Source organism: Ictidomys tridecemlineatus, chromosome 1 (genome assembly GCF_052094955.1).
Source record: "Ictidomys tridecemlineatus isolate mIctTri1 chromosome 1, mIctTri1.hap1, whole genome shotgun sequence".
Lineage (NCBI taxonomy): Eukaryota > Metazoa > Chordata > Mammalia > Rodentia > Sciuridae > Ictidomys > Ictidomys tridecemlineatus.
The window spans coordinates 86,632,974-86,644,129 of NC_135477.1; the positions used below are offsets into that span (position 1 = coordinate 86,632,974).

Here is an 11,156-nt window from a genome sequence, read left to right on the forward strand (position 1 = left end):
TGCTGTTTTCAAAGGTTTAGGAAACCTCAAGAACTGGCATTTGTGTTGCATGAAGGCTGTTTACAGTCCAGAAGTTTGGGCACCTGTGAACACCTGAGCCGCCTCATTCATACCTGGTGGTAGCTGCAGCCTGTGGACCTTGATCATTCTTTGCTTCCTCCCTGAGCTCAGATGCTCCCGCAGGGCAGCTGAACCTCTGTGTGTTTCAAAGCTGGGCGAAGGCTGCAGGTCTAGCTAGTGTGTGCTCATGGCACTGAGGTCACATCTCCCGTTGTCTCAGGAGCTGCCAAGGTTCTCCTTGGCCTGTGTTTCTAGGGAGTCCCCATCACTACTATTATTAGTGTCTGAAAGGCATAGCAACACTTGTGATTTTGCCCCCACTTTATGTCCCCATGTCTCAAAAGGCTTCAGTTTTATTGAAGTATAATTTTGCACCCTGGGTTGAAAGAAACAATAACTAAGTGTTTCTGATTGCCTAATTTGTTTTTAAGAGGCACAAATCTATCTAAAGGCGACTGAAGAGTGTTATTTATTTTAACATTGTGAAGGAGAAGTCATATTGCTGAGTTGTTTAAAAGTGAAAAGCTTGCTCATCATGCCACAGCCCCTTGAGTGACAGCTTGTGGAATCTTCCTTGATGGCCTCAAGGCAATGTGAACTCCAGAGTGAACTCTTTATTTTTGTTTTGTTTTGCTATTCTGGTTGTAAAAGGAACTCTTATTCATTGTAAAAAATTGGAGAATAATGAAGAATACAAAGAAGAAAATCAAAGTTACTCATTAATTTTGCTGCTCAGAAATCTGTCAACGTATAGGTTACTTCTGGTCTGTAGTTTTCTTTAAACACACATAGCTTTTATTTACAAAATTGGGTTATAATATTTATAACTTTCTTATTTTGTGATATTTATCTAATGTGATAACATGTTTTTCCTCCATTTCATCAAAAGTCACATTTTTGTAAAAAATGTTCAGTGCTTACATGGACCATGATCTGGTATGTTCTATTGCAGTGGGAAGAAGAGAGGAACTTTGGTGCATCCCTATTACTTCCAGGCCTAAAACAAAAGAATTCAGTGGGTTTGAGTTCCCAGTTGTATGGCTATGCACTTCTTGGTAAGCTTATGTATATTATTCTTCATGGATACACTTGGTACATTCTTGTATTTCATAGTAAAATTTTAATTTGATTTGAACTTACTAGTAGAATTCTTACTATAACCTTCATTTTTAAAAATTCATCTATTTATTTATTTACTTATTTTTATTTTTTGGTACTAAGGATTGAACCCAGAGGTACTTTACCACTGAGCTACATTCCCAGTCCTTTTTGTTTTTTATGTTAAGGCAGGGTCTCACTAAGTTGATTAGGGCCCCAGTAAGTTGCTGAAGCTGGCCTCAAACTTGTGATCCTCCTGCTTCAGCCTCCTGAGCCACTGGAATTACAGGTATGCACCACTGGGCCCAACATAACCTTCATTTTTAGACATAAAAGTAGAAGGTCTCCATAGCCTTCAGGTATGGCATAAGGTCAGAACTGGTTCTGGAGGCTGTAGGTAATATTTGGTTAATCACCATGAGGGAGGGGAATAGAAAGGGAAGTTCTTATTCATTCTATTTTTCTTTTTCCTTTTCTGTTTGCAATACTGGGATCAAACCCAGGGCCTCTACCACTGAGGGGCACAAGCTCTGGCACCCTGTAGGGAGAGCCAACCAATCGAATCTTCCCCCCTCCCCCCCCCCCCCCCCCCCGTATTAAAAGAACTCTTCCTGTCTCTTCAGCCATGAAGTGCAGGAGGAAAGAAATTAAGAGTTAGGGTTAAACTGTCTTTGGTTTTGTTTTCAGATGAGGGAAGAGAAACTCAGAAAGTATAACTCTTAGCCCTTTGGGAGAAGCAGAGAGCTGCCCACTGGTACAGTGTGATTGTAGAGTGTGGTGAGATAGCAGCTGGCATTTGGACCCCTGATTGCATTGAAAATCAGAAGGTTGAGAGGATTGGCCTCAGCAGTCCTGGTTGTATAGAATCTGGACAAATAGCATTCAATTTAAATGTGTCCTGGTTTATAGAGATTATTAAATGCTTGTTAGTTCATCACCCTTCCGTTCTCTCTTAAGTAGTTAGGCCTCCAGGAAACCCCCTTCCCTTGATAGCAGTTTGACTACTTTTTTTATATAACTTTATTTTTTATTTATTTATTTATTTTTATGTTGTGTTTAGGATCAAACACACTGCCTCAGAGATGCTAGGCGAGCTCTGGGCCACTGAGCCACATCCCCAGCCCCAGTTTGACTGCTTTGGAAGTTGATCTTTGCCAACAAAACATAGTGTGGCATTCTTGGATGCTGATTCTAACATAAACTGAGAAAGAGGTAGTTCATAATTTATCAGACTGGCTATCAAATTAGTAAGGGTTGGCCACTCTTTTAAACAGTTTTTCCCTTATTTGCCACCTACTTTTGGTATTGATTTACCTGTGTTTTCCTTTGTGTTCAGATTAGCATTCAGGATGACTACACTGTGTGGATTTCTCAGGAAGTTGGCAGAACTAAGAAAATGTACTTTGCTTTTGTTCACGAGCAGATGCCCTGGTGCATCGTGACTGGCAGCCATCAGATCAGAGCGCTTTGCTCTCACTGATTGTGTGCAGTGCAGCCTGCTCAACCCTGCTGGAAGAAGCAGTGGCCTAGAATGTTGCTGCCTCTAGCCCCAAGCACCTTAAAGATCTAAAATTAGCTGTCACCTGATAAGCTTTGTCTATTTGTATCCTACTATAGCTTTCCCAAATCCTCCTTCCTGGGAAAGATAAACGAAGGTGGATTTAAGGCCTGGCAGTTCAAGGTGACTGGTCATTAGTGTAGAGAGGTTTTCTGCTCCGCTGTACAGACAGCCTCTCTCACTGCTAAAGACCCTGTTGTCCACATCCACATCTTCAGCCCCAGTTTTGATGGTGTGAGGTTCCAAGGGGAATTTTATGTCCTAATATCCAAAAGGATCCCCAGTACTCTATGATTTCAGAATTGATGGCCCTCACCTAAAGTAAGGGGGAAAATTAGATTTTTCCCCTCCATATAGATAGTCGATTGGGTGTTTTGGCACTTTTTGAAAAATGTCGCACATTTCCTGGCAAGAGAAAGTTGTCAGCTGTTGACAAAGTTGTCACTGTAGGAAAGTTGGGGAAATTTCTTTTTCTAATAAAGATTTTGGTCTTAAATAAAAATAGCATTTCCGTTGACTTATGTTTTAAGGGTAGCCCTGCTCAGAGGCAGATATTTCAGTATTAAGATTTCCCTCAGCCCAATAATTCATGCAAGCTCATACTCCACCAGCCCAAAAGAAAAAGAAGAAAAACAGGTTCACACAATTTTGTATTAAATTTATGAAGGTGAGTTCTGCTAAAGAACTATCTGAAATATCACCGGGACACTGGATGAAGTAAGGCTGTCGGTGCAGATTTGAAATGATCCTTCTGTGTTTCTAGAACTGCAAGGCAAATACTCACTAGCACCTCCAAGTTTTCAGTCTCAGAGTGGGAAGACATGCTGAGCCTTTTTCCTTGTCCTTTCTTGGCCACAGGGAAGGTGGAATTGCAGCATGGGCTACGAGCTGTGTACTACAACATGCCTCTGATGTGGAAACCAGGCTACCTTGACAGAGCCCTTCAAGTGATGGAGAAAGTGGCCTCTTCCTCAGAAGACAGAAAGCTGTGTCGAGAAGCGGTATGTTCTTCAGCCCTGAGAACATACTCACTGAGATTCAGCCATCTTTGTGACTCATGATAAGTTGAGCTTTGATTTTTGTTTTGTCTTTCCCCTACCCCTACTTTTATATTTGTGTACTTATTCAGTTAAAAGGAAAGAATAAACACAAATATTTTCAATGCTACCAACAAAAAACATTATAAGATTAATGTTGATTTATAGCTTTTATTGCCCCAGAGGAAAACTATTCCCCTCCCTGACACTAAAGCTAAATTTAGTAAAATATTGCCTACCCTACTACCTTCCCTCAACTCCACCCCCCCAAAAAAATCTCAGTGGGAGCGTAAGAGAGGGTAAGATCGTGTGTTAAATACTTCTAGCATTTCTTTACCTTCACGTAGTCCTGAGAAATTACAGAGGCATTTTTCCCTTATAAGAGCCCTCAAGAAATGAATCTGGGTCACACATCTATAATCCCAGCAACTCAGGAGGCTGAGACAGGAGATTGCAAGTTCAAGGCCAACCTCAGCAACTTACCAAGACCCTGTTTTAAAATGAAAAGGACTGAAAATAGAGCCCTGGGTTCAATCTCCAGTACAAAAAAAAAGAAGAAGAAAAGAAATGAGTGTCAGAGATGGCATGATCTTTTCCTTCCATTAAGCCATTGTGTGATCAAGGTGTGCACTGCTGAGATCTGGGTCACATTTTTTTTTTTTTTTTAAGTTCTAAGCTGTTTGCATTGCCTAATCTTGAACACTGTCCTCCCACCAGCTCCAAAGCTCATCTCTCATAACACCCTTGTCACTATGAAGTCACTAGACTTAGCTCAGACTCTAGAAAGCACGATAAGCCTTGCACCCCACAGGGAGCCATGGTGTCCACTCTCTCCAAGCAGCCTTTCTAGCCAGTGAGGCCTCATTACCAGAGTGAAGTATCAGGTATTTTGTCCTTACCCTGTCCACTAAGGCCCACTACTTCATTTCAGTCATGAGACACACAGGTCTAGTGCCTTTACTGTCACCTTATACTAATGTGTAGCAAATCATATGTTCTTTACCAGTGTTTATAACAAAAGATACACATTTCTAAATATGCATTTTAAGCCTGCTATAGTCAGTACTAGTGTTTGAAGACACAAAATTATACATAAAAACTTTGCCAGGGAAATATTCCTTCCTATCTGAATCAAATTTATATTCTTTATATTCTAACTTAAAAGGAGTCTGATTCACATGTTGGCAAGAATATGCTATATGTCCAGCTTGGGCATTGTGCTTCAAGTAGTAAAAGGACTTGAAGTCATTTGGGGGTCTTGTTCTAATGTGATATGGACAAAATAATCAGTGTGCAAGTAGGTGCTTATGCCCGCCTCGCTGTTGTTTCCATCCCATCTCTGACGACTAGGCCCTCTGTGGGTCAAGGGAACTAAACCCCACAGTGGAAGCAAAGGGGAGAGGGATCGAAACAAAAAGAAACTCTGTTTTTTAATTAACCTACTACTTAAGTCACAGAAATCACCTCATTAAAATGAATTTCATGGATGTATCTCTGGCCTTTGCCAGCAGCTTATGTAGATCAGACTGATCCCTAATTTATAGATACTCTGTGAGCCGAAGTCTTTCTCTGAGAGAGGCCCTCGCCTATACCCAGCAGCTTTACCATGCATTCACACTGGCCTTTTGTTGGCTGTGGTTTGTGGTGGTCTTTCTTTCCCTTTGTCCCAATTCTAAACAGATTCCAAAGAAAGACATGGGAAGGGGAGGTACTTTAACGGCAATCAAGCATAATTCCCGGTTTCCTACCTTGCTAATTGAAAGCAGACTTGAATGCCATGGTGCTGATTCACCTATACAAATAATCTGTAGCTTGCTTATTTGTACCATTTGCTTTGTACGGAGTTTTCCATGCCATCCGAGAGGGTGTTTCTAATGTGCAAAAATACAATCATTTATATTCCTTCTTTTGTTTTGTTGTTGTCAGTGCTGGGGGTGAAACCCAGATCCTAAGCATACTAGGCAAGTGCTCTACCTCTGAGCTGTAGCCCTTGCTATTTTCTACAATTTCATAAAGAAAACTTAGCAGCTTTTTAGATCCCCTTTTCCCTTTCTTCTACCATCTTCAGCTTCTCTTCAGTTTGTTGCCAAGACCACATGATGCACTTATAGTCCCTGACCCTCTCTCTGCTCCACAGCTCAATGTGCTAGAAGGAGTGCTGCACACACTGACTTCCCCAGCTGAAGAAACTTCTGAGAAACAGTCCCAAGAAAGTGACGACAACCAGGGCTCCGAAAACCTGGTGGAGCTGCTAGACATAGAGGAACCAGAACAATCCAAGCTGCCCCGATACCTGGAACGATTTAAGGTAAATCAGAGCAGAAATTGAGTCTCTCTCTGTTGTGCATAAAGCATGTTCCTCTGCTGTGGTGATGGACAAGTAATCTTCATGCATCAATGTCACACACAAAGGCATGAAAAAATGACATTAAAAAATAGCATTTGTATTGCTTTGCACAGAAAGTGGTCTTAAAAGAAGCCAGTGGAATTTTTATGCTTCTTTTTTGTACTTAAGCTAATCGGTGATAGTTTTGTTCACTAAGGCAGCATGTCATTACCCACTCACCCCTGATATGTGCCTGGTGGGTGGATAATGGCTCATCTCCTCTTGACAATATCCTGATTCCTGCCCCTGGTGGAAAGTATCGGGTCACTTCTCCATATTGCCCTGAGTGTGCCTGATCAGAAACTCACAAAGCCACATTAAACAAGAAGTGGCAGGATGTAGGCATCTTTTGTTGCTCAGCTTTGGCAACTTCATGCTGTTCTCTAAAACATTAGAAATGCTCTTCTATGCTACGTGGCCTGGTAAACAGGTTTTCCCTGTTTCTTTACAAAACAACCCGAACTCTCAAACTGTCTTTGGTAGCTTTTAACTGTACATCCGTAACTGTTCTGTGATCAGCATCGGAGAAAAAGAACCATGTTCAGTGTTAAAACCCTTGGCCTACTCCTTGCTTTGTTTCTCATTCGTTTAGTGCAAAGAGGAAAAAGTGCTGCCTGAATGGGAAACCTATACACAGAACAGATAACCTGCCCATCTGAAGCCAGATGACCTATTGGTGATTTTGTAGCAGATAGATGTAAACTTTGCTAGGTTATTATATTTAAATATATTCATAATCACATCAAATCAGCTATGGAAAACCTCTTTTCTTGTGTTGGAAGGGGAATTCTATGGTATTTTAAGCAATTCTTTCTCCCAATACTTCAGTAAGATCATTGTACAATTTTTCTTCTTTGTAATTGAAACTGAGAATGAAAGGTTAACTAATGTTCCCAAGATATACAGAGAACTAGGTTGAGAATTTACATACCCATCTTTGGCTCCCCAGTTTTCATTCACCGCATACACATTGACCAAGGTTGATATGCTATTAAAAATTATAACCTCTTTCTGTTTTCTCTCTCTCTCTCTTTCTCTCTCTCTCTCTCTCTCTCTCTCTCTCTCGATTGATACTGGGGATTGAATCCAGGGACACTTTTAGCACTGAGCCACATCCCCAGCCCTTTTTATTTTTTATTTTGAAACAGGGTCTCACTAAGTTGCTTAGAGGCTCACTGAATTGCAGAGGCTTGCCTCAAACTTGCCTCAGCCTCCTGAGCCACTGGGATTACCACCACACCTGTTATAACTTCTTACTCTGGTTTTGTATATATTTCATCTTAGAGGGTAGAAACTTCTATCTACTTAAAGTTCTTAACCTTTACTCTTCTGCAGATGTATTTTACAAAAATCAAATCAAAAGACAGATGTTTGTCAGCTACTAGCTCTGAGGCACCACTTTACTTCATTTACTGGTTTTCAGAACTTGGGAATATGTGGTATACGCTGCAGCTGGGGCCATAAGTGGTGCTGTCTGATGAACTTTATCTTGAAGCATTTAAGTAAACTAATGTTTTCAGTGCTTCTCCAGGAACACAGCACTGATCAAACCAAGTGCCATTTCAGATGGAGCTATAAGCAGGCAGGAAGGATATGAGGCTGATCTGCAGGAGGGCACAGCATTTGGAAGCCCTCATGGGGGCTGTTTAGTATGCCATTAGTGAGAAGCCATCAAAATGATTTCAGTCTGTTAAAAGGAACGCTAGTAAGGCAAAAACGGACTTGTATGTATGGGTGCACTTGCTCTAGTTTATCAGCTATCTCAGCCATTTTGTTTGCATCCTAGAATCCTGGTGCTTGGAGTTTGCTGCTTGGTTTGGAGTAGGTCAGAGTGGAAATGTAGATGTGTTCTATCCATGCTGTCTTTCTGGTTTATAACAAGAAACAACAGGGAGTCAGCAGGTGGAGTTCCGCTTTACCTCGTGGGAGTCAAGGGGGAGAAATCACATGTGGTGAATCTTAGCAAAACTGCTGAGCTAAAAAAATAAAATGGCAGAAAGCTAGCAGTGCCTGGATGAAAGAGAGACAGCTTTCCAACCAAGGCCCTTCCCTGTAAGCAGAGTGTGTGGCTTTACAAGTGACTCAATGGCTTCTCTTCCTCTCCCACCTACCCCCACCCCTCTTGTTTCCAACAGGCCTCACAGTCCAAGCTTCAGGCTCTGGGCCGAATAGAGTCAAAAAGCCTTTTGACTCTGACCACACAGCTTGTCAAGGAAGAGCTCCCCACCTGTGAGGCAGAGGACCTTGCCACCTATGAGCAGAAGCTGCAGCAGTGGCATCGGGATATGATGCAGTTGATTCAGAGGGAGCAGGAGCAGAGGGAGAGAGCGAAACAGGAGCACCATACCCGGAAAGCCGCAAAGGAAGCAGCTTAACAGGCCCCAGGTTATCCCTGCACAAGAACCTCCCTAGGCTGCCTCAGCACTCACCAGCGACAGAGCAGGTCCCCAGCCTCCACCAGCTGGCTTCTCAGATCAAGTTTCAGGTGGCCCAAAAACCATGATGTGCTACGTATCAAGACACTGTGACTGCCCAGCCAGAAACCAAGAAGGGCTGAGAACTCAGAAAGTGGCAAATGGTTGGGCTGAAGCCATCAGCTGAATACCTTAAAAGGGACTTTTGAGGCTCTTGATGGTGCAGGGATCCTTTGTGAGTATGGAAGGTTGGCAGTACATAGTGAGGGAGTTGGGGGTGGGCACTGTGGCTAAAGAGCCAGGGCTCCCTGCCCTCTGCCCAGGCACATCAGGCCTCACTACCCTCTCTGTGAACTGACCATGGGTGCTCACTATTCCACTCCTCCTTCTCCCCCGTCTTGCCCATATGATTCTGCTCCGGGAAAAGTTCAGGACAGGAGTGTACTCAGGACCATGACTCGCTGGATTTAAATTTTAGATACTGATGGTAACATTTTGAGAATGTAAAAGCCTTTGAGGAGAAACCTAGCCCTAGTTGTGAAGCCTTCTCAGCATGGCTTCATCACATTGGGGTAATTTTTCCAAAGCATTGTCTAGCTCCGTTTTCAAGGAGGTAGAAAGAGCCTTTTGTGTGTGCATGCACACACAACACACACACACACACACACATTTTTTGGTTAAAGAAGTTGGAGAAAATGAGAGATGGGTTGGGTCCTGAAGTGCACAGATGATATGCAGAATTGTGAAACTGTCAGAAGATGGGAAATCCCTTTTTGAAGTTTTCTCCTCTGTGAAGGGGTCAGGGGACAGCTTTTGCTTGCTACGTAATGTTGCCTTTAAGGTCAATGGTGTATTTTTCTTGAGGATTGTGCTCATTTATCAAGAAACTATGAAAATAAAGAATAAAATGAAATAATTCCAGAACATTTATCTTTTGGGGAGAGGAGAAGTCTTAGCAGTATTGTTAATGTGATTTTGAACAACACATTCTCAGCCCTACTATGTAGAACTGTGACATCTCTAAAAAAATCTTCATTCACGGTCACTAAATATGTGCCAACACCTCAAGCAACCCTACTAGGCGTTACCATCATCTCCATGTCATGAAGAAAAAAATTAAACTAAGCCCTCCCCTGAGGTGGGACTGCCGCTGCCCCTCCTAGCATATCCTCCATGTGTACAGTAGTCACCCAGCACGGGCCCTACAGTCTAGCTGTGCTGACTTCTGCGTAGTAGAAGGTCACAACAATATTGGTTTGCCAAGGGCAAGTGTTTTTCAGCTATTCCTCATCTCAAGATGGAGATTCAAGATACTCAACAGTTAACTTTTGCTCCATGAGTGATTTTTATGCGTGAAGCAGCTGGTTAACACTTGGCTCATAATTATGCCTTCACTTTTCCTTCCCTTCTGTCCCTATTTGTACTTCACTTCCAGTCTTCTCCAGGAGAGGCCCTTCTGCCCCCAGCAGGCTCTTACATGCTCCTGCTCCTCAGGAGTCCTTCCATACTCTCTCTCCCAGGGCCTCTTGAAGTCCTTCCCTTCCAACTCATCTACCCTCTCCTCACGCCCCCATCTCCTAAGATGTGGATACTCTTCCACCTTCCTTAATGACTGTGATTTCCAAGTACAACTGTCTTCTGAGGCTTTCTCTGACATTCTCTCTGTATTCTTCCATGAAATGGAGAAACAGCACTGAGTACCCTGTTACCTTCCCACTAGCTGACCTGCCAGAGTCACCACCAGATCTTCGGCATCATAGCACTGATTTACAGTCTTAGACCCAGAAGTCCCATTCTCCAGTCTCATACTATGACTCCTGCTGAACCAGCTTGTCCTGTTATTCCCACCTATAAACCTTTACCTGTCACTCAAATCCTTGATCTCCAGAATTCAGACCCTACTTGTCTCATCCCAGCCCAGTCCCCGTGGTCAGCCATCCCACCTACATCCTTGCTTCTACTCAATAGGGATCTAATTGTGTCCCCTAAGAAAATATGTTAAAGCCCTAGTATCTTAGAAGCCGATGTTAGTTGGAAATAGGTGTTTTCTTGAGGTACTCAAATCAAAATGAGAACAGTAGAGTCAGCCCTATTCCTATTTGATATTTAAAAGGGGAAATTGTGTGGAGACAGAAATACAAAAGAAAATCAATGTGAAAATACACTGGGAAATGGGTAACTGTCTGGCGTGGAGCATCTGCAAGCTAAGGGATCCCAGGCTGACAGCAAACACCAGAAGCTAGAAGAGGCAAGGATGGGCTCCCCTCGGGCCTTCATGGTGAGCAGAGAGCCCTGCCGACTCCTGGACTTTTAGCCTTCAGAGCTGTTCTGTTCTTCCGGGCCTTTAAGAGGTCCTAAGACCTCACGCCTCAGCATGTCAGTAACTGATAATACCGCCATTTGTTTTGTTTGCTTCTGACTACTAACAACTGGTAATTGTTTTAGTCACCTTTTTCCTACTGTGACCAAAATACATGACAAGAACAATTAGAGGAAGAAAAGTTTATTTGGGGACTCATGGTCTCAGGTTTAGTTGGCTGACTCCATTTCTCTAGACCCAAGACAAGGCAGAATTTATAAAGAGTATACTAGAGGAAAGTGGC

General features: G+C 42.7%; 1 protein-coding gene across 1 annotated transcript in view; it reads left to right on the forward strand.

Moving 5' to 3' along the window:
- Nucleotides 1-9,469, forward strand: part of Mrps27 (mitochondrial ribosomal protein S27) — an 89,581-nt gene extending 80,112 nt beyond the window's left edge. The window contains exons 8-11 of the mRNA XM_005328964.5: nucleotides 1,013-1,115; nucleotides 3,575-3,717; nucleotides 5,891-6,061; nucleotides 8,275-9,469. Coding sequence (XP_005329021.3) covers nucleotides 1,013-1,115; nucleotides 3,575-3,717; nucleotides 5,891-6,061; nucleotides 8,275-8,514 — 657 coding nt within the window. The 3' untranslated portion in view covers nucleotides 8,515-9,469. The remainder of the gene's footprint in view (nucleotides 1-1,012; nucleotides 1,116-3,574; nucleotides 3,718-5,890; nucleotides 6,062-8,274) is intronic.
- Nucleotides 9,470-11,156: the final 1,687 nt, after the last annotated feature.